The sequence below is a fragment of the Lampris incognitus genome, chromosome 2, assembly GCF_029633865.1.
Source record: "Lampris incognitus isolate fLamInc1 chromosome 2, fLamInc1.hap2, whole genome shotgun sequence".
In the NCBI taxonomy this organism is placed as follows: Eukaryota; Metazoa; Chordata; class Actinopteri; order Lampriformes; family Lampridae; genus Lampris; species Lampris incognitus.
The window spans coordinates 88,213,986-88,238,985 of record NC_079212.1 but is presented as its reverse complement, the minus strand read 5'-3'; the positions used below and the strand labels follow the sequence as shown (position 1 = coordinate 88,238,985).

The following is a 25,000-nucleotide window of genomic DNA, read 5'->3' as shown; positions in this document are numbered from 1 at the left end:
TGGGCCGGAACCAAGCCATAGCAACGCCGCATGTGCCACATATTTGCCAAACGTGGCCCATATTTGTTTTGTGATATTTGGGCCATATTCACCGTTTACCACACGGGCCACTTCAGGGTCGCATCCGGATCACATGTTGCCCAGAGCACGATCCTGAAGCGGCCCGTGTGGTAAATGGCATTTGATTCGGCATATCTGGGCCACATCTGCTACTATACATGTGGGCCACTTCAGGCTCATATCCGTTTTGTCAGGGCCAGGAGAAGGCCGTCAGTGCCGCGTCATTGCCTGACGTGGCCCACATCCGGGTGCTACCTGGGCGTAGCCTCCTTCGGGCAGAGACGGCTTACCGGTTAGCAGCATGCGGTACTGGGCCACCCGCACGATGACCTGCAGCAGCTGATGCTGGAGGGAAATGTTCTGGCCCGCTGGACTCTGATGCTGAGACAAAAGCCAAACACAAACCAAACACCGTCACTGTCAATGATGTCTGTTACTGAGGGATACTGCTGAGAATCCAGTATTTAAGAAAACATAGCACATCATGTTCACCTCGCAGTTATAGCATACACGTTTGTTTATGTGTGTGCATGTGCAAATATAAAGAAATATTGATAAAGATATATAAACTGAAGATATATATAACTGCACTGCCTTGCTGCACCGCAACTGACAGTGTACACGAGGGTTTTATGTGTACGTCTAGCTGTGCGTGTGTGTCTGAATGAGCTCACATAGATTTTATCAGCTTATGTACGTGTAATAATTTTTTTTCTCTCAACACACTGCACACACGATTTTTGAAAAAAAAATGTTTTAAATTGAAAACCTTTCCTTATATGTGACTTTTTACATTTCTCTTTCTTTTCAGCGTGCAGTCATGGTCGACACACTGAGTTTCCTGATGAATAAAATGTGCTACACAAAGTTTGCGATTGATTGAAATGTACTCTATCTCTCTCTTCTCTCTCTCTCTCTCTCTCTCACACACACACACACACACACACACACACACACACACACACACACACACTGTTATGGGGTCACAAATCAATACACCACTCCTGGCAGAGCAATATGTTGATGGGGAAGATGTGAGAACTGTGCATCACCTCATAGCTTTTGTCAGTTTGGCAAAGCTGGGTCACAACCGAGTCCTTATGGGGGGGGCTGTAGATCCCCCCCCACACACACACACACATGGGCTCAACAACCAGCTTAATTAACAACACTACAGATTAAAAACACCATCATTAGAATCAAGAGTTCAAACAGTAAGAGGCCTGTAGTGTCTAAGGTTGGGCAGAGAGCTGCCTCACTCTCTCCCAGTCTGCAGGGTCTGTTCTCTCAGGCTGTGGACGCCATGTCTCCTGCCTACAGTTAGTTAAGCCACTCAGGGCAGCTGGTCCACACACCACCTCCACCTCCACCAGGTCTTCAAATGGGGTGGTGTTTACCGTAACGGTCCATTTTCAGGAAATTTGGCATTCCAGTTCACTGCTACGCAGATGACACCCAGCTCTATCTATCTCTCCACCCAGCCTACCTCCACTCTATCTATCTCTCCACCCAGCCTACCTCCACCCTATCTCTCCACCCAGACTACCTCCACTCTATCTATCTCTCCACCCAGCCTACCTCCACTCTTCCGCCCACTTCCATTTCTGACTGCTTTCTGAAAGTAAATCCTGGTTTTCATACAACTTCCTCAAACTTCATAGTGATAAAACCAAGGTCTTCCTAATAGGTACTACTACTACTAGTACTACTACTACTACTACTACTACTACTTTCAGCTGCTCCCGTTAGGGGTCGCCACAGCGGAACATCCGTTTCCATCTCTTCCTGTCCTCTGCATCTTCCTCTGTCACACCAGCCACCCGCATGTCTTCCCTCACCACATCCATAAACCTCCTCTTTGGCCTTCCTCTTCTCCTCTTCCCTGGCAGCTCCATATTCAGCATCCTTCTCCCAATATACCCAGCACCTCTCCTCCACACATGTCCAAGCCATCTCAATCTTGCCTCTCTTGCTTTGTCTCCAAACCGTCCAACCTGAGCGGTCCCTCTAATATACTCGTTCCTAATCCTGTCCTCCTTCATCACGCCCAATGAAAATCTTATCATCTTCATCTCTGCCACCTCCACCTCCACCTCCTGTCTTGTCATCAGTGCCACTGTCTCCAAACCATATAACATAGCTGGTCTCACAACCATCTTGTAAACCTTCCCTTTAACTCTTGCTGGTACCCTTCTGTCACACATCACTCCTGACACTCTTCTCCACCCACTCCACCCTACCTGCACTCTCTTCTTCACCTCTCTTCTGCACTCCCCGTTACTTTGGACAGTTGACCCCAAGTATTTAAACTCATCCACCTTCGTCACCTCCACTCCTTGCATCCTCTCCATTCCACTGTCCTCCCTCTCATTCACACATAGCTATTCCGTCTTGCTTGCTGACTTTCATCCCTCTTCTCTCCAGTGCATACCTCCACCTCTCCAGGCTCTCCTCCACCTGCACCCTACTCTCGCTACAGATCACAATGTCATCCGCAAACATCATAGTCCACGGAGACTCCTGCCTGATCTCGTCCGTCAACCTGTCCATCACCATTGCAAATAATAGCAAAACAGCTGGAATAGCTAAAAGTCAGGTTCACCAAAGTATTTCTTGTTGGATATTGTTTGTTGGTGGGGAGGGTACTGATGTAACAACACTGGCAACCCTGTTCAGTTCTGAATGAATCCCTGGGATGAAGATGGTCAAACATGAACGCAATTATTATCATAGGTGTCAACCAGCTAAGCAAATATATACATATATATAGTGTCATTTTTATGGTACGCCTCTGAGCATCATTCAGGATGGCTCAAAATAGTTAGCAGATTGTTTCTGAACACGGTTAGTGTGTCAACACTACAACTTGCATTTAGGTTTCGGGAACGTTTTCATCTGAACAGTGTAAAACAGAGGTATTCAAGTAAAATTCAAAGAGGTCCAGTTAGATAAAATGGCCTCAAGCCATGGTCCGGTGGTGCCCTCGATTTCACAGATACGCGTTTCCTTGCGTATTCCTATCAAATGACTGCCTTTGCCGTGTCACTGTGCGATACTCATATGAAGTTGAGTATGCTATCATTCCCTTCGGCTGTATGATCAACAACTGGCTCTCAAATCCAATAAATAAAGTACATTTCAATAATATTTCAACAATATTTATTGTCAGTTTTTACATTTGACTGGAGGGGTTATACATAATAAGTAGGCAACTATAAACAAATTTAATTCTCTCATTTCAAGTAAAATCAGGGCGCATTTAAAAATAAAATACGTATCGAAGAGCTTTTGAAAAATGTGCATCTTCAAATAAAATTTTAGAAAAAAAAAGATAAAAAGCGTAGCCTGAGTTTCCCTGTTTCTTCTTTTTTTTTTGCTAACTCCATTTCACGTCTTAACAGTCTCAACCGAATTTATAATAAACAATCTCAACACATGTTAACAACTGGACTACTTTAACACCTCCTTTACTCTATCTTTCCCCCCCTTGTATCCCACTCCCCCACTTGCTCTTGTCCTGTGAGAGAACTGAGCTCTAGCCTGTCCTGCCAGTATTTTAAATCTGGGCTGGAACACTGTCGGGGCCATTCTCATACACGTGTGTAGGTGCTCAATGGTGAGCTTGGAACGATATTTGGTTCTAATCATGTTCATAGTGGAGAAAGCTGCCTCACAGCTGTATGTGGAGCCACACGTGGTCGAGATGTAAAGCGCTACTCTCCTCAGACCTGGGAAAGCTGTCTCCGAGACCATTTGGAGCCAGAAAGTGGCGGGGTCAGTTCCTCCAAAAGGCTCTTTCAGGGCCACATCTGCTTGGAGATCGACCAGTTGCATCTGGAGAGGTCCAACACGTGGTGCCTTGTGAATTGCTTCATGCAGCTGTGCTAGCACATCCTCTGTTAATATTTCACTTTTCTTTGTGGCGGATGATGCGAACATGGGTATTTGCTTGATTTTTACACGCAACCCTTCTTTTTGTCCCCCCCCCCCCCCCGAGTACGGTTTCAGTTACCACATTCATGCGCTCCTTCACAACGACTCCGTCAGTAAATGGTTTCTTATGCTGACCAGAAATTCAAGCAGCTCTCAGGCGACATTGGTTAGCAGGTTGTTGGGCAGTGAATGAATGGGTTAGGATCCCTGTGGATCGATCATGCTGGGCTCTTAGATCGTGTATTTTCTGGGCTCTTAGTTCTGATTTCAGTGGGTATTTTTGCTCAAAAGCTTCGTGCTTTGTCTCGCAGCAGCGCTTCAAGTTCCTACTTTTAATAATCGCCACGGCCTCGGAGCACATGAGGCACACGGGTTTTGAACTGCCCGTGGGGAGAATGCACATTACCAGTCTGTCCATTCTTGATTGAAAGCCCTATTTTCGCTGTCTACTTTTCTTATTTTCGAGCACGCCATGTGACGTTATTCTTCTTTTATCTGACCTCACTGTCTCTCCTGTCTCACTGACTCGACATGCACAGATTTCATTGGCTAGTAGCACCATAAATGCTAGAAAAGCTGAGCAGGTTAAAACAGTAAAGCTCTCGTTACAGTAGTAATTCTCAATAATTTCTCGTTTTGGACTCGGTCCGGCTAGGACAGCTTCTGGGTCTCTGTCTATCCCCGGCCACCACACCAGGTCTCGGCAGCGCTGTTTCAGTTTCACAATGCCCAGGTGGCCTTCATGCGCCGTATTCAAAACACGTGCACGGAGAGCAGCTGGGACCACTGTGCAAAACCCACGTGCCACGCAGGTGTCGTTCCAGCAGGAGAGCTCCTGTCTGACTCGGGCGAACGCAGCCAGCTCCTCTGGGACCTTGTGAGGCCAGCCGTTCTGGATGTAGGTGCGGAGCTGGGAGAGGACAGGGTCCTGTTCGGAGGCTGCCCTCAGCTCCTGCAGAGAGACAGTGGCCTGGAGGGGTGTGTGTAGCATTTGGACAATGTCCTTTTCCACACAGTCAGTGTCCGTCTGTGGAGCTGGGGTGGAGACAGAGCGAGAGAGCAGGTCGGCGACAACATTGTCTCTGCCTGGGGTGAACTGCAGGCTGAAGTTGTACTGGCGGAGGCGGTCACACCAGCGGTGCAGCCTCAGGGATTTGTGGCCTGTCCCAGATGTGGACAGCAGCGCTGTCAGGGCCTGGTGATCTGTCCTGAGGGTGAAGGAGCGGCCATAGAGGTAGAGGTGCCACCTTTCACAAGCCCAGATACAGGCTAACGCCTCACGCTCACCCACGGAGTACCGCTGCTCGGTCAGGTTGAGGGCACGGGAGGCGAAGGCAATGGGCTTCTCCACACCGTTCTGGGTTTGAGACAGCACGGCCCCTATCGCTGTGGCTGATGCGTCACAGGTCACAAAGGTGGAGCTGGAGATGTCGAAGTGAGCCAACACTGGTGGTGAAGTCAGTTGAGTCTTGAGATCACGCACAGCGTCACTGCATGCCTTTGACCACACCCATGGCTCGTCCTTACGCAGCAGCTGGCGCAGGGGGGCTGTGGTCGCAGAGTACTGGGGAAGAAACCTCAGGTAGTAACTTGTCATACCCAGGAAGGAGGCGACCTGGGCGGCCGAGCTGGGCTCAGGGATGGCCTGAATTGCGTCCACGTTGGATTGTAGTGGAGTTACACCGCTCGCTGACAGCCGGAATCCCACGAAGTCGATGGCTGGCACAGAGAGGACACATTTCTCAGCATTGAGAGTTAGCTTGTGCTTGGACAGGGCTGCGAAGACCATGTTAAGGCGCTTGTCGTGGATTTCACTGGTGGGCCCGTGTACCATTATATCGTCCAGATAAATGGCCACGCCCAGTATGCCAGCCAGCATGGAGACCATGATTTTCTGGAAGCAGCTAGGGGCGGAGCTGAGACCGAAAGGCATCCTGGTGTAGCGAAACACTCCTGCATGTGTCACAAAGGCTGTGAGGTTTCGGCTGCTGGGGTGGAGGGGCACCTGTAAGTACCCCTGTCTGAGGTCGAGCTTGGAGAACACCTCAGAGCCATAGAACTGAGCAGTGAGTTCTTCTGAGGTGGGCAGTGGATACTTATCAGGGACCACTGCCTTATTTACTGCACGTAGATCGACGCAGACACGCAGGCCCCCCGACTTCTTCTTAGCCACCACGAGGTTTGAGACCCAAGGTGACGCGTCCACCGGTTCAATGATGCCAGCTTCCAGCAGTTGTTGCAGCTCGGCGGAGACCCCATCACGGAGAGCCAACGGGATGCGGCGCAGTGGTTGGATGACAGATTTCACAGCAGGGTTGAGGAGAGGTTGATGGGTGAAGGCGGAGAGGCAGCCCAGCCCCATAAACAGCGATGGCCACTTCTGCTGCCAAGGTGTGGCGACAGTCAGGATTGCTGCCCCCCTTGTGTCTAAGAGGGAGAACCCCAGAGCGGAGAACAGGTCCAGGCCCATCAGGTTGGCCCCATGGCGTGCCACATGAAAAACTGCATTGGGCACCAGCTTGGTTCCATAGCCGACAGTCAGTTGGAGAGAGCCAACCAGATCGATTTTGGAGTCACCATACCCACAGAGGACAGCTGAGGGTGCGGACAGTGGCAGTGAACCGAAAAATTGACTGTAGGTATCAACATTCAGGAGAGACACACTTGCACCGGTGTCCAACAGCAGGGGGATGCACACATCATTAATGTTGACTGTGCATGATTTGAATGACACTGGCCCAGAGCTCACCTTGTGAATGACGGCGGTTGAAGACTGGGGGGTGTGGCCCTCTGACCCAGCCGGGGAAGATCGACAGACGTTGGCAAAGTGATTGTGCTTACCGCAGCTACGGCATGTCTGGCCACGGGCAGGGCAGTTCTGAGCCCTTGAAACATGAGACCGAGACCCACAGTTACCACAGGACTGTTGAGGGCGGGGCCGAGAACGCCGTCGTTGCAGTTGCAAGACGTCCCCAGTGGAGTCGGCGCCCACCTCGCTCTGGTTGGGTTGCGTCCCGAGGGGCAGCCGTGAGTAGAGGGAGGAGTCGTTGGCAGCTTGACTGGAGGTGGCCACTTGCTGTGTATTTAGCATAGCAGCACACTCAGCTGCTCCCTCAACCTGTAGTGCGATGGTAATTGCTCTGGACAGCAGCAGATCGTCTTTTTCCAGCAGGAGAGTCTCACGCACCTTTGCGTTGTTGGTGTGTTCGATTAGCTGGTCGCGAACCATCTCGTCCTGAAGCGCGCCAAACTTGCATGAGCTAGCTAGCCCTCGCAAATTAGCTACGTACTGCCGCACAGACTCACCAGGCAGTTGGTGTCGCTGACGGAATATAAATCGCCGAAGGAGGGCACTCTGTGGAGCAGCGAAATGGGTGCTCATAAGTCCCACAGCTTCGGCAAAGCTTGTGACGTTCCCCAGAGACCCGAGCACACGATGACCCTCTGCTCCCAAGCAGTGTAGCAACAGAGCCGTCTTCCTAGCCTGGCTCACGTCGTCGAGCCCTGAGGCGATGATGTAATTTTCAAAACTATGTAGCCAGCGAGTCCATGGTACCAGAGGCTCGCCAGGTAATGCCAGGAAGGGGGCAGGTGGTGGGAGAGAGATATCAGCCATCCTCGTCGCCAATATTGTATTTAGAAATCACGTCAGGACACAGCGCTGTCGCTCGACACAACCTCTCCGTGGCATTCTTTATTTAGACTGACACAGCATCAAAGGCAGACCCGATCAAACAACCCAGAGCCCGCAGGCATCACCAATCGATCCCAGCACAATAGAACAGCACCAAATCAAATGCAGCACTGTCGATGTGTGCATACATAACATTTGGCTCTGACCTCAAATAGCTGAACAATAGCGGCAAACGCAGGCGAGGTGCGGCAGCTGTCCTCCAGCAGGCTCATGCTGCGGTCGTAGTGGCCGATGTAAGTTGTAAAGACCAGGAACTCCGCCTTCCTGGACAGGAGGACGTCTGCGATGCTCTGGCCCTCCTCCCTGAGGGGGAGAAAAGAGTGGCGAAGACATGTAAAACATCCTGTGGTGTCCGCACAAATTGAAACCGTACTCGTGTGCGTGAGCTTTCTGCGCAGCACTGACCAAGTGTAAGGCAACTGATAAGGGTTGTGTCTGTTGATTTGTGGGATATGTGTGCGCGTGTGCGCGTGTGTGCGTGTGTATTTGTGTGTGCGCGCGCGTGTGTGCTCATGTTCGCTTCTGGTTTGGGGAGGTGGCGGCACGAATTCACGTTTGCGGCGGCCTCACCCAGTACCGTCCATGCTGTGTCTTTGTCCAAGTCCGCGTCTAACTTTGTGTCTTGGTTTGGTGGCTGGGGCGCTGGGTCGGCTGGGAGAGCTTGATCTGCTGGGTCCTGTGGACCACGGCCCTGCCTGGAGCTGCGCCCGAAGAGGGCGGTCTGACAGGGCGCAGAAGCGGGGGAGGCTAAGCTAACTGCTAGCCCAGGCAGACCGGCAGTTCCGATAACATAATGTGTGTGAGTGTGGTTGTGTGGTTGTGTGTTCATCCGCCGCTACAGTGTTACTCCAGCATGAGATGGCGTTGGCCTCTCACCAGTTCCGGATGCGGTTCTCCAGCTCCGTGAGGATTCTGCGGTGTAAGGTGTAAACATCAGGAAGCTCGTTGAGGATCTCCCTCAGTCTGTCTTCGTCCAACACGGGGTCCCCCTCATCCCCCACCGCGGCCCCCACCGCTTCCCGGAAGTCCTGACAAAACAAAGTAGTGACATTATAATGTTGTGTTTTTTTTGGGGGGGGGTTCCCCCTTTTTCTCCCCAGTTGTACCTGGCCAATTACCCCACTCTCTGCGCCGTCCCGGTCACTGCTCCACCCCCTCTGCCAGTCCGGGGAGGGCTGCAGACTACCACATGCCTCCTCCCATACATGTGGAGTCACCAGCCGCTTCCTTTCACCTGACAGTGAGAAGTTTCACCAGGGGGGCGTAGCATGTGGGAGGATCACGCTAGTCCCCCCAGTTCCCCCTCCCCCCCGAACAGGCACCCCAACCGACCAGAGGAGGCGCTAGTGCGGCGACCAGGACACGTACCCACATCTGGCTTCCCACCCGCAGACAGGGCCATTTGTGTCTGTAGGGACAATCGACCAAACCGGAGGTAACGCGGGGATTCGAACCGGCGAGCCCCATGTTGGTAAGGCAATGGAATAGACCGCTACACTACCCGGACGCCCCATGCTGTGTTTATGTTTTAACTGGGCCGGGGCTGTCTGGGCCTCAGCACCGCCACATAGCACCAAACGGGCCAGTCACGTGACATGTGTTCCCACAGTACATTATTCCCATTAGCCGGTTTTATAGCAGAAAGGTTTGGAACAGGAATTGTTTGACACTTACTTCTTGAAGAAGCTTGAGCGCTCTCACGTGTCTGTGGACAGAGAAAATGGCCTACTTAACATGAAGGTGGAGCAGGTCAGGCAGGTCAACACGTTGTGTTTCCATGCAACTCACAGTCTCTCCGTGTCCACCAGCTCCCTGGCGATGTAGAAGGCCCTGGACCGCCCGTCAGGCTGCACATAACAACACAGCTCATTTGTAGAATTTCACGTCAAATCTCGTCGTCTTGTGATTTTCACACACACATTTATTCATTCTTGGGGATGAGCATCACCACTCAGCTACAGCCTAGAAAAATTCTATTTTCTTTTTTTATGCGTGGCTACGTGTAGTGCCACAAACACAAAGTTAATGACATTTTAAAAAAAAATCTTGAATATGAATGACTTTTTCTCTAGAACGACCAATGCGGTCATTTTGACCGTTTTGGATTTTCAACGTTTAATAACTTTGTGGGGGGGGGGGGATACAGACCTGCTGCCCCCTGAATGTTCCTAAAAATCCCTATATTTGCAATAAAATGAGTTTTAGACCAATTGCACAAATAGGTTATGATAACATCTACCTAAAACGACCGTGAGCGGTCAAAATGACGGCGCGTAATTTGCGCGCCATCGTGCGCGTCACGTCAGTATTTATGACGTGTGTTGGTCGCGTCATTTCCTCCGTGAAGTTCGTTGCTCTGTCCTAGAAACACACTAGCGCCCTCCAGTGGAGAGAAATAGTCTAACCTTGATGTGTGATTATGTCCAACGTGTCTGGCTACAGACGCCGCTACAGACGCACCATGACTACCACCGAGGCGCTGCAGTATCTACAGGCGTTGGGCAGCGGCCATTTTAAATTGTTTGAAAAATAGTATTAAAGTTGTTAAAATGTTAATTTTGGTGTCAGTTAGTTTCATAACAGACATACTAACATATGTAATGCATTAACATCTCAATTTGGGTGTTTATCTTGACAGAATATAGAGTTTAAAAACCGGCGGTCATTTTGACCACCCACGGTCGTTTTAGGTAGGAGTGAAAGCCCGATCGTTCCAGTTGTCATAACCGACCTGTCTGTCGTAGATGCTCTCTCCCCATCCCTCCTCTTCCTCAGACGTGTGTCCTTGGTCATCCTCACCAGCTGCGTCCCCCTCTTCCTCACCCACCGTCCCACAGAGAGGAGGCGCAGCCACCAAGCACACTTTGTAAGCTTCTGTATAGGCACTGTGGGGGGGGGGGGGGTGCGCAGATCAGCTTTGTGAAAAAATCAAAACTGAAAATCATGAACGGGTGCTTGAGACAGATGCTGCACACACACAAACAAACTCCAGCCCGTTGTGACAGCTTGTGTATGCTAGCGTAAACTACTAATAAGACACGTTAGCCCCTAGCTAACGGGTCTGACCCTTTAGTCGAACGGTTAGTGATGTCACCTTGTGGTGCAGTACATCCCGTATCGAATCCCGCACCGGGCAAGAAAATAACCGGTTACATTGGCAAGATGACAACACGAGAGAAGTTGTGAAGGAAGTAAGCGACTGCACGCCGCTGATGGCGGCACCCCCGCGGCCAGGCCGGCCTACAAACTCTCCGTCACCGCAAATCAAGTTCGCATGCAGGGGATCAGATCCACGGGCATTCGCTATGGAGAAGAGCGAATAGATTTTACAAAGCCATTTAACGAATTCTGCCAACAAAGTAGTGCAGCTTCAATTACACGTTTTTGATACTTTCCAACGTGTGGTGTTGTCCTTGTAAAGATTCCGTTTTCAGACCATTATTAATGGATTATATATATATATATATATATATATATATATATATATATATATAGTGTGCCTTATCTAGACACCTCAAGTGCTTCACAGTGAAGGACAGAAACTCACCTCAACTACCACCAATGTGTAGCATCCATATTGTTATTATTTTTATTATTATTATTATTATTACTATCATTATCATTATTATTATTATTGTTATTAGCCATCCATCCATTATCCAAACCGCTTATCCTGCTCTCAGGGTGACGGGGATGCTGGAGCCTATCCCAGCAGCCATTGGGCGGCAGGCGGGGAGACACCCTGGACAGGCCGCCAGACCATCACAGGGCACACATACACACACACACACACACGCACACATTCACACCTATGGACAATTTAGGGTTATTTATTATTATTTATTTTTATTTTTATTATTTATTTATTTTGTTTTTATTAGCTTTTTATATTTTTATTTTATTTTGTTATTTTATTATTATTCTAATTATTTTAATTATTAACTATTACAAATTATTAGTAGTAGTAGTAGTAGTCGTAGTCGTAGTAGTATGTCTATAATATGAACCTCCTTTCCTCCACAAGTCTTGAGTATCTGTGAGAGAACAGGTCCAGTAGCTTGGCTCTATTCGTCTATCTTGCAGTCTTCATGTTCGTCTGTGTTAGAATATGATATATAATACTGACATATTCTCAGTATCACAACAGGCACATGTGACTAAATGACAGACCGTCCTTCTGCAGAATCAAATGAAGTGATGCTGTAAAGCCTGCAGCGACAACCGGCCCGACCCGGGGACGCACACTGTCTGTGATCCTGGCCAGAATGAAGACGCCCTTCCGCAGGGGGCCCAAATGAACACACTAATAGCTGCACATCAGCGGGGGGGGGGGGCTGATAATAAGAAGACATCTTCAGGTTGCACTGGCGCTGAAGTGCCCCTCCACGTGACCACCTGCTCTGCCAGCGTGACTGCCACGTTTTGCCTCGAGCACCAGTGAAAGGATTCCCGCTGAGATGGGAAATCAGCAGCACAACATTAGCAACACAACATTAGCGTGTGGGAAAGGCTCCGATGCCTGCATCGCACATATTACAGCTGCACGGCCCATTACTGCTCTCAGAGCCCAACTCTGGATGGGGTTCCGGGGAGGGGGGGGGTGGTCTATGAACCAGAACTCTTCTTCTGTGTTTCCAGATCAAAAAGACGAGCTCCTTAATCTTGAGACAGTCCGGCTTTAGCCAGCAGGCCGCTGCCTCTGCTGTTTCTCCTTGCAGGGTAATGCTTTACTGGAGCCCGGAGGCGCAATACATGGCGATGAATTACAAAAGGAAGTAAAGAAAAAATACTCATTTTCTTTTTCCTTGAGCTCTTAGAAAGCCAGTTTGCTGCAGTGGTGGCGCTGGTGGAGCACAGAGGCTGACGATCTTAAAAACATGTACCGATATTGCCCCTTCCGGCTGCTGCAAACCCCCTGGCTGCTGCAGAGCCTTCTGTTCCCGTGCCTCGTGTAACCACGCCACAGCCAATAAAGCAAATATGGCGATAATCACGCGAGCGCTCTGTTAATTAGCGTGCAAATAAAAATATCAGAGGTAGGTAGACGAGACATACCCAGACAGCAAAATGAAACTGGGCCAGATCCGGGCCAGATGCATCACAGCAACTGGTGCGGCTCTGCAAAATGGATCCACCCCAGTGTCTTTTTGCCCCAGTGTCTTTTTGCCCCAGTGTCTTTTTGACTTAGGAGGCCCCACTCTGGCCAGAGGCGCGGGGCGGTCTAGGAGCGGATGCGATTGCTGTAATGATCTGCCGGAATCGGCGCAGAGGCGGGGGGGGGGGTCTATGGGCGGATGTGATGCCTATGCAGATCTGCCGGACTGTGGGCGGATCCGGCCCAGTGTCAGGTGCTACGAGGATAGGGCCAGGACGTCATGGTTGTGTGTTCTGGGCCATGAAGGCCCACCTGTTCCCCATCCCCTGGTTGGTGTTTCTGCTCACCTGCGCCCCATTTGCCTGAGTAACCCTGATTGCCCCATTCACCTGATTGCCCCTGCTTGCCCCTGCTTTACTCACTTGTTCCCCTTTCCCTGGTTGGTGTTTCTGCTCACCTGCGCCCCATTCGCCTGAGTAACCCTGATTGCCCCATTCACCTGATTGCCCCTGCTTGCCCCTGCTTTACTCACTTGTTCCCCTTTCCCTGGTTGGTGTTTCTGCTCACCTGCGCCCCATTCGCCTGAGTAACCCTGATTGCCCCATTCACCTGATTGCCCCTGCTTTACTCACTTTTTCCCCTTTCCCTGGTTGGTGTTTCTGCTCACCTGCGCCCCATTCGACTGAGTAACCCTGATTGCCCCATTCACCTGATTGCCCCTGCTTGCCCCTGCTTTACTCACTTATTCGCCTTTCCCTGATTGGCTTTTCTGTTCCTGCCCTGCCCTTCTCACCTGCACCCAGTCTCCCTGATTGGCTCCCCAAACGTTATATACCCCCCTCCCCCGGTTGCCCTGGCGCTTTGTCGGACGGTCACAGAAACACACACACGTGCAGACGTATCGACTCTTGGTCGCCGGATGCGCCACGTCCGGTTTCGAGCCTCCCCTGCTGTCTGTAGCGTCTGTCGCTGCTGTCTGTAAGTTCATTTGGATTGATAAAAACCGTTCTTGCCCAGTCCGTCTCTGAGTCGTGCGTTGGGGTCCTCAGCCCCTGCCCCCGGCGTGACACGGGTATCAAAAAGTGAACGATAACGACACGTAACTGAACGAATGCCCAAGCAAGAGGGCTTCCGCTCGACAACTTTTAACCCAAACCTGCGGTCTTCCGAAGCATCTCCATTCCCACAATAGCGCCTCCTACTCCAGGGTGAACCTGCAAAGACCACACAGTCCCCATCATGCAGTTTCATGAGACAGGTGTCATAAGATGACACCTGCATCGTTATACCAACGGCATGATCCGACTTTTTCGTAGCCAGGGTTGACCTGCCCCTCAAACACCCCTTAACAAATGACCACTTCTCAAACAGCCTGCAGACTTGGTGCGAACCTGACCAGAGCACACCTAGAAGATCCTGACCGGGTCGTCCAAGAGAGGAGCCGGTGGCTTTCGAGCGGTGACAAAATGTGGAGTATATTCTTTCCAATACAACCGCATCTCATGCTGTGCGTTCAAGAGGATGAGGAGACACAATCTGGTAAATCTCTACAAATTACACGTGGACTCAACAGGACAAGAGACCCGTGTGAAGTCACAGAAGTGAAAAACACAGCGCTCCCTCCATCTTTGCAGTGTCCTTTGTTATTGCACTGTAGTTGGGATATTTGTAAAGAGCTCTGCGGTGGCACAATGAAACATCTGGAAACAAGTTCAGCTTCTGTAATTGCAGGATCTTGCATAAGAATTGCGGGAATGCTGGTCTGACACCAACAAGGGTGAACATGAAGCAGGGCTGAGGCCAAGTCATTGTTGTTTTCCCAAGTCAACAGTAAGTCTGAAGCCTTGGCACTCAAGTCCCAAGTCCTAAACTTCGAGTTTCAAGTCATGCAGGTATTCAAGTCAAAGTCGGTCGAGTTGCAAGTCTTTTTCCGTTTTCTCAAGTCAAAACGTAAAGCCGTCAGATTTGACGCTCGAGTCTGACTTGAGCCCAAGTCACGTGACCCGAGTCCACACCTCTGTGCATCAAGTGTCATGTTACCTGACCCCTAACACCAAATCAGCTTCTTTTTACTTTTCTTTATACAGCGAGGTGGCAAGCGGGTTCTAGTCTGACGTACACAACCTCCGAGACCCACATGCGGTGCCCGAGAGCCCGTTCGAGCTGTACTGCTCAGTCTTTCCCATGTGGATTTCCAAACGAACACGAGTATACGCTATTAACCGGAATAAGCTTGTACTCTGCAATCGGCCCGAAAACTGTTTTCCAAAACATGGGTTACCCTTGCAAGTGTGTATGTTGTGCACTACTATGCCGTCCTTGAAAAGAACACACTATGGCCTCTTCTGCCACTGTGCACGCTAACTAAGACTCAGGCAGCGCTCACGAGAACGGACAAATACTGTGTCTTCTAAACTGCTGCTGATCAGCCATCCATCCATCCATTACCCAAACCGCTTATCCTGCTCTCAGGGTGGCAGGGATCCTGCAGCCTATCCCAGCAGCCATTGGGCAGCAGGCGGGGAGACACCCTGGACAGGTTGCTGGGCCATCACAGGGCCCACACACACACATCCACACCTAGGGATGATTTAGTACGGCCGAGTCACCTGACCTACATGTCTTTGGACTGTGGGAGGAAACACAGAGGACCCGGGATGACCCCCAAGGCTGGACAACCCCGGGGCTCGAACCCAGGACCTTGTTGCTGTGAGGCGACCGCGCTAACCACTGCGCCACCGTGGAGCTGATAATGTCAATGACAAATATTTGACATCCACGGCTGGACTCGATAGGCCAACTGCACATGAGCCTTCATTACTGTAAGTAGGCCTGTTCCATTGTGTTCTCCCCCTTGAAACAAGAATGAAAAGATATATTACAACTTATTAGTGACATCACAAACACACACAAAAACAAACTGGGTCATCTGAGAGACAGACTGGTAGGGAAGCCAGTTGGTGCACATCCCAGCCCTGTGTGTGTGCACGTGTATGTATTTGTGTATGTGTATGTATTTGTGTACGTGTATGTGTATGTATTTGTGTGTGTGTACGTGTATGTGTATGTATTTGTGTATGTGTATGTGTATGTATTTGTGTATGTATGTGTATGTATTTGTGTGTGTATTTGTATATGTGTATGTATTTGTGTATGTATGTATTTGTGTACGTGTATGTATTTGTGTATGTGTATGTGTATATATTTGTGTACGTGTATGTGTATGTATTTGTGTATGTGTATGTATTTGTGTACGTGTATGTGTATTTATTTGTGTATGTGTATGTATTTGTGTATGTGTACGTGTATGCATCTGTGTACGTGTATGTGTATGTATTTGTGTACGTGTATGTATCTGTGTACGTGTATGTGTATGTATTTGTGTATGTGTATGTATTTGTGTATGTATTTGTGTATGTGTATGTGTATGTGTATGTATTTGTGTATGTGTATGTGTATGTATTTGTGTACGTGTATGTGTATGTGTATGTATTTGTGTATGTATTTGTGTATGTGTATGTATTTGTGTATATGTACGTATTTGTGTATGTATTTGTGTATGTGTATGTATTTGTGTATGTATTTGTGTACGTGTATGTGTATGTATTTGTATATGTGTATGTTAATGTGTATGTATTTGTGTATGTGTATGTATTTGTGTATGTGTATTTGTGTACGTGTATGTATTTGTGTATGTGTATGTATGAGCGCAGCGCCACGTGGTCCAACAGCGGAAGCTTCGTCAGTGTGGGTCAGCACGTCCTTATGTGTGTGTGTGTGTGTGTGTGTGTGTGTGTGTGTGTGTGTGTGTGTGTGTGTGCTGTGTGGTTTATCGTCTCAGAAAAACGTGCTACCTTTATTTGAATACTTCCAGGAAATACCCTTTGTTTAACTCAGGGGTCGGGAACCTTTTTGACTGGGAGGGCCATAAAAGCCAAATATTTCTAAATATATTTCATTGAGAGCCATATAGTATTTTTAACGTATAATAAATTAAATATGTCTTACTTTTAATGCGACTTCTGGTGCTGCATGGTTTTGCTGATGGCCTTGTAGTCTGGTTCATACGTGGTGAGGTTGAGCTTCATGCAGGCGTTGAGGCTTCCATCAGTTAAACGTGAGCGTAGGTTGGTCTTAATGTTCCTCATATGCGAGAAAGACTGTTCACATGCATATGTAGAGCCAAACATGGTCAATACGGCAATACTCACACGCTGCATTGTGTGGTATGTCACAGGAAGCTCGTTCCAAGTTTTAAGAATCAGCTGGTCTTCAGGTTGAAGATTTTTAATTTCTGTCCACTTGTGTTCCCTCGCCAGCTCTGCTCGCTGTCGCGCAAGACTTTCCAACTCTCCATTAAGTGACTTGAACTTACTCATCCACATGTCTGATGCCTTCAGGTCAGCAACTTCCAGCTCAAAGTCTCCGATAGAGACCCCGGGGATGCATGTCAGGTCGATTTTGTCCACTGCACACTCATGTGGATGAGTGATGAACTTGAAAAGACCAGTGCGCGCACGAAATTCTCCAAAACGTGCTTTGAATGACTGCAGGAGATTGAACGTAAAGCCAGCTAGCTGCTGGAGATCCAGATGTTGAGTGGAGTCACTTGCTAAGCATGCATCTCTAAATTGTTGCAGTCTTTCAAAGTGCAGAAGACGACCTGTTTCAATGTCCCTGAGAAAGACTTCCAGCTTGCTTTCAAATGCAAACACTGCTTGTTGAAGGGATGAGATTGTATTTCCAATACCTTGCATTTTCACATTGAGCTGGTTCAGATGGCCAGTTATGTCCACGAGATAGTGAAACTGCAGGAGCCAGTCAGTGTTGTCTAGCTCAGGATGCTTGACGCCTTTCATTTCAAGAAAAGTCCGGATTTCACTCAGGCAAGCTGCAAAACGGCTGAGCACCTTCCCCCTTGACAACCAACGCACGTTGCTGTGTAAAAGCAGACCGGGATAATGATTCCCAACTTCTTCTAACAGAGCTTTAAACTGGCGATCATTTAAAGCTCGGGCAACAATAAAGTTGACCACTCGAATGACCAGCGACATCACCTCGCCAAGCTCCTGGCCACACGTCTGAGCGCAAAGCGCCTCCTGGTGCAGGATGCAATGAAAACTTAGGATGGCTCTCTTTTCATGTTCACGGAGAAGCGCTACAAATCCTTTGTTCTTCCCCAACATACAGGGTGCACCATCAGTACAGACAGAAATAAGTTTATCCATCGGTAGTTTTTTTTCTTTAGCAAACTCTATGAAAGACATGAATAAATCCTCTCCTCTTGTTGTCCCTTTCATTGGCAAAACAGCCAAGCTTTCCTCACGCAGTGTGTCACCTGCAGCATACCTGGCAATGATACTGCACCGAGATAGATGGCTAACGTCTGTTGACTCATCTAACGCGAGAGAAAAGTATGTCCCGGCGTTTATGTCCTTAATTTGTGTTTCCTCGACTTGATTTGCCATCATGATGCTACGATCGTGCACAGTTCTTGCTGACAGGGGCATGTCTTTTATTCGTTTGATTATCTTGTCTTTATTTGGGAAGTCATCAAACAGTTCATTGGCCACATCAAGCATGAATGTTTTGGCATACTCGCCATCTGTGAATGACTTTCCATTCCTTACTATTGCCAAAGCCCCCGCAAAGCTAGCGGAATTCCCGTCACCTTGCTTGGTCCACACACGTAGTTGCTGCTGACTCGTCTGCACTCTCCGCTGTAGCTCCTCGCGTGCCCTTTTCCTGCTGTCCCCCGCTGGATATTTCGATGCAAATGAAGCATGGTGCGTATCGAAGTGCCGCTTTATATTTGACCGTTTCATCGATGCAATTTTATCATTGCATATTAGACATACCGCAGATCCTGCTCTCTCCACAAATGCAAATTCCTCTGTCCACGCAGCCTAGAATGCACGGTAATCATCGTCTTTTTTTCTTTTCGCCATCTTTTCCGTTACAGGGTTGAAGCGGATAAACTAGTTGGCTATCTGATAAAATTGATTTCTTCACCTTTACAATGACCCGGACATGCTCGCGAGCCATTGGTTCCCGACCCGACCCACGGGTGACCCGTGACCCGTGAAATTTATCTTCAAAACTAATTTCTGTTTACTTTAAAATGACACAGTATTATTAAGAAATATCACAAGTATTTTAAAATCAGTTCCAAACTGATTTTTTTGAAAAAAAAAAATTTTTCAACTCAAAATTGTCTGGGAGCCATATGCCGTCACCGGAAGAGCCATATATGGCTCGCGAGCCATAGGTTCCCGACCGCTGGTTTAACTGAACCTGTAATTATGCAAATCAATACCATTATTTTGGTCGCCCATTTAACAGAATCAATATTTCTGGGTCCTTATTGACCAGCTTTGCATGCTCCCACCCCTAAAATGGTACGGTACGATATACCTCATAGTCCCCGTAGGGAAACTGGTCCTGGACTCGAGTGCTGCACATTATTAGCGGCCTCCATAGTAGTAATAATGAAGAAGAAGAAAAACGAACAACATAACACCACACACTACAGGTCAGCACAACCACAAATTACACATACAGTGTTGCACAAACTACACAACCAGTAGAAGTCTGCACAGAAGCTACTGCACAACTCTGCAGCTCAAGCGACACAGTGTGAAACGTTAATAGAGGCGGACACAGACGAGTTGTTAAAATGGCTGCGTTTATCCACCGGGGTACTCTGCACCATCTGCCAGAGGGTACGAGCTCATCCCGGGTGTGGAGCATGGGAGACGGATCAGACAGTGTCCTCCGTGCTTCCCTGAGAACACACCGCTCGTGACCGGAGGGGCTGGTGTTCATCCCGCCCCACAACCCCCCGCGCCAGTCTCACCTGGCGAGCAAGCGCAGGTTATAACCGTGTCCCATACCCGACTATGCTCTCTAATGCAGCCTTGTAGAATAAAAACACGACTCCCTGATCCGCCTTTGTTCCGGGTGAACGAGGGCAGACCTGATTGATTGGTTCGTCATGCTGACCACTGGACTATGATCCCCTACTAACCTGGGGTCCAGTCAGGCGCGTGGGAAGATGTTAAGTGGGGAGGGGGCTGCCAACTCCTGTGTCCCCCCCATACACCGCACGACCCCGGGAGTGCTATCTTATTCACACCGACCAGAATGGACCAGAACGAGTCCCCCCCATGTCCCAAGTCTACAAGTCCTCCAACCCATACGGCCACATAGGTCGTATACCCTCTAATACGCCCCTACCGGCAGCAGGAGATATGCCACAAATACTGTTCGCCTCTGTGCATTGTGGGTTGTTATCTGCTTGTTGACACCCTTTTTCCAGCGCCTCATAGACAGGCTAGTAAAGCTGAGTAGTCAGTGAACAGCGATACAAACCGTTTGAATCGGTGCGTTTTGGTGTTGTTTCGCCGTCAAGTATAGTGACGAAGACTGCTCTTGGCAGCGCGGCCGCTAGAGGGCGCTTAACTTTAAAACGTAACTACAGGTCGTAATAAGCTGCTCGCACGTTTTTTGGTGGAGGACGGTCTCCCCAAGTGACGGCATCAGTCACGGTCCTACAGTGAGTCGGTCAGTAACCGGTCTCCTACCTAGTCTGAGTCGAACCCCCAAAACAACAACACAAGAATAACCACAACGTGAACACCGCGCCATTTTTAGATCTACCATTACAGTCCCATCAGCCATTGCGCTCCCCCCGTCCCGCGTAGAACCGCCGCCGACAGTAAGAGCGAGTATGACGTCATTGATTTGTTTGTAGGGCGCGTGTGTAGCAGATTTGGAACGGCGAGTTTACTCCCTTTATTATTAAACATACACATATATACTGTAACGTGCATGGATTAGTAGACACGCTGGCCGCTGGCTCGCGGGTCTGACCCTTTAGTCGAGCGGTTAGCGATGTCTCCTGCGGTGCGGGCGATACGGGTTCGCTTCCCGGCCGCGGCAGTTCCTGTGGTTGCGTTGTCCCCCGAATTCGCTACTATACATTCCACGCAGCCCCGCCCACTGTTTAACATAACGGCATGCTTTATTGTATTTCATTGCATTTGTACGTTAGGACTAACTAGGCATACTGTTGGGTCTGAGACGTCACACAGCCACCTGCCACTACTGCCCCCCCCACTTCCCGCGCTAATGGGCCAAGGCATGCTTCATGCAATGGGAAACAATATCAACCGTCGAGATAAAAAGGGAAGATTTAGGGGCACAACTTTTTGTAGGTCAATTGGAGATCAACAGCACCCACCACTAGGGAGGGCCACAGCCCCCCCCCCCTCCTCGCGCTAATGGGTCCAGTAGTACTGTAAACTACTAATAAGACACGTTAGTCCCCTAGTTAACGGGTCTGAGCCTTTAGCCGAGCGGTTAGTGATGTCGCCTTGTGGTGCAGTACACCTCGTATAGAATCCCGCACCGGGCAAGAAAATAACCGGTTACATTGGTGGCAGCGGTGGGATCCGGAAGTGTGCAGATCCTCAGAAGTCTCTTGGGAGCGCGGGAATGACAAAGCGCGAGGGCGCGCTTCCGGGGAGGGTGACGACTGTAAACTAGTAATAAGACACGTTAGCCCCTATCTAACGGGTGTGACCCTTTACCCGAGCGGTTAGTGATGTCGGCTTGTGGCGCAGTACACCCCGTATCAAATCCCGCACCGGGCAAGAAAATAACCGGTTGCAGTACCATCTCCTCCGTTTTGCACACATCTAAAATGAGATGGTTGGCGTCACACCACTCCACAAGACTCTCCGTTTCAGTGAAAGGGGCTGAAGGACTCGTGTGGTTGTGCAGCAGGCTGAGGGTAGCGGCGGGCATCTGAAAATGTTAAGTGTGGTTTCCAGGGTGGCTGCCCACACAACCATGTGTGCACGATGTGAAAAGACCCGGTGAGCTGACACAACTCTGTGGGTGGGGCACCTGTGCTTATTGATCCGGGTTCTGAAAAGGGTGTTGTTGACCCTAACACGCTGGATTCGGTTAGTCAGAACGGAAAAATGCCGCTTAATTATAAACGGATTGATGAACACGGTCAGAGGTAAGCAGAGCTACGGACACCCGCTGGCTGGGAAACACACTGAGATCCTATCTCTGCCAGGCCTTTCTGATTGTCTGAAGAAATGAAGAAGAAGAAAAAAAAGCAATGACTCCAAAACGCTGTTCCTATTAGTCATCCTGAATGGCCTGTATGATAGCGGCACAGCGGATGCGGGGGGGGATGGGGCTGATGTCAGTTCAGCGAGGCCGATCATCATACCAGCACATGCCGGCACAACAGGAGAGACACCAACACCAGCGGAGGAAATATTCTACCTGGAGAAGCAAAGCCTACTTGCAAATTGCTCCTCTAAACAGACATTACTGGAAACCATGACCCTTTTAATATTTCATGCCTGAATATGCCCCACTAAATTAGTTTTACAGTGTATTAGTAATTTCCTGGTACAGTACAAGAGGGAAGCTGTATATCACTTTCCTCCCCAGCTCCCATCATTCTCTATTCTCCACTACTTCACCCATACCTGATTTGGTCACGGCGGCAAAGGACCCCTCCATAATAAACAGCTATAAATCCTCTACCTTAGGGGGGTAGTAAAGCAATATAGTGACCGACCGGTAATAAAAAAGACTAGTGTTCAGTATTAAAGGCGGAAGGGATCACTAATATCACTTCCACGAGCATCTATGTCAGTGTACACTCTTCTCCTTCCTTCCCCCTCCCTTATAGTTCTCCATATATCTCGCAAACATACACTGGCAGTGCCATTATCATAAAGAACAATATTTTTTCCATACCTCTCGGCTTCCTGCTCAGAAGACTGAGTTCTGCTCTCAAATCCAGTGAAGCTGCTCATGTCCACATAGCCATCCGTATCATTGGCGGAGGACAGCATTCGACTCGGACGATCGAAGAACTCGGGGAAGGTCCCCTGCCGAACAGGCCTCTGGCGCGGCACCTGAATGTTCTCATAGTCCGAGCTAATGGCAGGAATATTCTCATAATCTGAGGCGTCCACGGTGGGGAAAGAGATAGAGCGAGGCTTGGTCAGAGGGAGAGGTACAAAGGGCACCCTGGAGCGGTCCTCAAATGACTCCACCCGGACAACACTGCGATTTAGAAAGGCGACAGAGGTGCGTATTCTTTTACCATCTTGGTCATACAAGAAGGTAGAAGGGGACTGGTTTGAGATCTGGGACATAGTAGCAGAGCGAGAGTTAAGTTGCGGAGAACTACCTATGATGTGCTCGTCTAAATCTAGCTGCCGGCTGGTGTTGTGGTGGCTGGACTCTGATGAGGACCTCGTCGATGGCGGGTTGCCATCCGGTACGAGCTTGTTCTCCGATTTCCTCCTGAACTTGAGCAATAGGAAACGCTTAATGGAAGATTTCTTTTTCTTGTTTTTGTCTGGCGAGTCTCCCTCAGTGAGTAGGGAGGGGGAGCTTTTGGTGATGGGCTTCTTGGTAATGTAGGCCAGCTCGAACGGAGGAGGGATGTCCACCACAGACGTAGGCGTCGACAGGCCGCTGGACGGCAGTGGTGAGCGCTGAGAAAGGCTACTAGATGAGGTAAAGATATAGGGCAAAGAGAGACTGTCCTCCCTCCTGTCCCCTGGGGAGCCCTCCCTCCCCCTGCGTGCGTACAGAGACCCATCCGGGCCCTCCACAGAGAAGGAGCGTGGGTACAGGGAAAGTCGAGGTCTGGAGTAGATCTTGGCTGTGTTTAACATTGGACTGCTGCTCAGCGGAGGTCTCTTTCCGTCAACTCCCCCCTTACAATGCATCAGCACGCTGGTCTGTGATCCCGTCCCAGCCAAATAAGTTGGCGCTTTACCCATCAGTGAGCAGGATTGCATCACCGTGGCCTTCTTGTCAAAAGGGTCCAGATCATGCCCAGCCTCCTCGTAGATGTGTTCATCGCTGCTGTCCTGCTCTGTATCAGTGGTGTCGTCTAGAAATGGGACTATATGACCCTCGAGGTCCTCCTCGTTTTTGAAGACGTCAGAGTCTGTGGTGGAGAGCAGTTGCTTTTCTGAGACAGATGACATCGTAGAGGTATCGGTGTCTGTGGGTACTGTAATAGACATGAGCCTGAACCTTGGCTGGCACTCAGTGTGGTCCACCAAAGCCTCCATTGTCTGAGATTCCTGTTCTTCACGCTTAAAAGACGTCCATCTCTTACATGGCCTTGTTATGTTCCTGTCATCACTGTCCATATCCAAGTAAACGTCAGAAGACACAAATTTTGTCCGGCCATTGTCTTCAGGTTGCCTACACAGTGTGTCCTCTCCATACATTGCCTCACATTCACCAGGTAATACAGTGTTGTTGTTTAAATATGTCTGTGTTGTAAGCAGGTTCTTCCATAGTCCGTTTGCATTGTCATCTACTGGTCTTGGGCATCTGTCTATGTCTTCAGAAGACACGTGATAGGGCTGTAAGACAACACATCCCGCATCTTTGTCCAGGAGCTGTTCCTGGTGTTCAGGAACGGCGTCGTAGACAGTCGTGTGCTCTTTATTAATGACAGAGAAGGACTGCAAGTTTTCAGCCCTCTCCTTGATTTCATGACCATACTCCAGTTTCGAGGTGTTACAACTAACGCCATGGTTAAGCGCTGATAGCTCTTCTGCTTCCTCTCCCTCTCTAAGCACCATCTGTTGGCTAACAATGGCCTCCGTGTTTTTATTAACAAGTAAATCAACGGGTTCTTCTATGAGAGACTCGGTTAACGTGTCAATTGTGCAGTCAGCTGTTCCGTTCCCCTTGCATTGGAGCCTAAACTCCAAACCCTTCACGTCTGCATTCTCCAGCCAGGGCACTTTTCCACCAGAGCGGCAGGCGGCCTCGCCCTCCTCATTGCTGGCCACCGAGAAGTCTCCCACAGAGAGGCCATCTGTGTCAGCCAGCGCCTCGCCCGCATCACAGCCCTCACCGTCCATATCCTCAGCCATGTCTACGTCGGTTAAATCCACAGCGTCCGTGGGGTGCGCGTCGGGCCCGGCATCACCCGCCTGATGAGTTTTTAAAGAGTCTGCCCCTTCCGCCGGAGGGCTGTCGGTAAATCTCCGCTCCTCCTCCGTCTCCTGCATCCCGTTTTCCTCCTCTTCCCCCACCTCTCTCCCCGCTTCCTCCAGTAAATAATGAGGTGATTTTTTTCGTCCTGAGCCCAGGAAGTAGAAGCCAAACTTTTGTTTTACCAGTGACTCCTCACGCACCGCTCTGCTTGG

At 49.5% G+C, this 25,000-nt stretch overlaps 1 protein-coding gene across 6 annotated transcripts in view; it reads right to left on the bottom strand.

The window, feature by feature from the left end:
- Positions 1-25,000, bottom strand: part of LOC130128759 (FYVE, RhoGEF and PH domain-containing protein 5-like) — a 49,708-nt gene that overhangs the window by 22,861 nt on the left and 1,847 nt on the right. For all 6 annotated transcript variants that reach the window (XR_008811929.1, XR_008811930.1, XR_008811931.1 and 3 more), the window contains exons 2-8: positions 22,569-25,000; positions 10,419-10,572; positions 9,476-9,534; positions 9,362-9,392; positions 8,564-8,715; positions 7,834-7,990; positions 351-441 (exon numbers count right to left, since the gene is read on the bottom strand). The exon at positions 22,569-25,000 is cut by the window's right edge and continues 254 nt beyond it. Coding sequence is in view for 3 of the 6 variants with exons in the window: in XM_056298478.1 (XP_056154453.1) it covers positions 351-441; positions 7,834-7,990; positions 8,564-8,715; positions 9,362-9,392; positions 9,476-9,534; positions 10,419-10,572; positions 22,569-25,000 (3,076 nt within the window). In the remaining 3 variants the exon portion in view is untranslated. The remainder of the gene's footprint in view (positions 1-350; positions 442-7,833; positions 7,991-8,563; positions 8,716-9,361; positions 9,393-9,475; positions 9,535-10,418; positions 10,573-22,568) is intronic.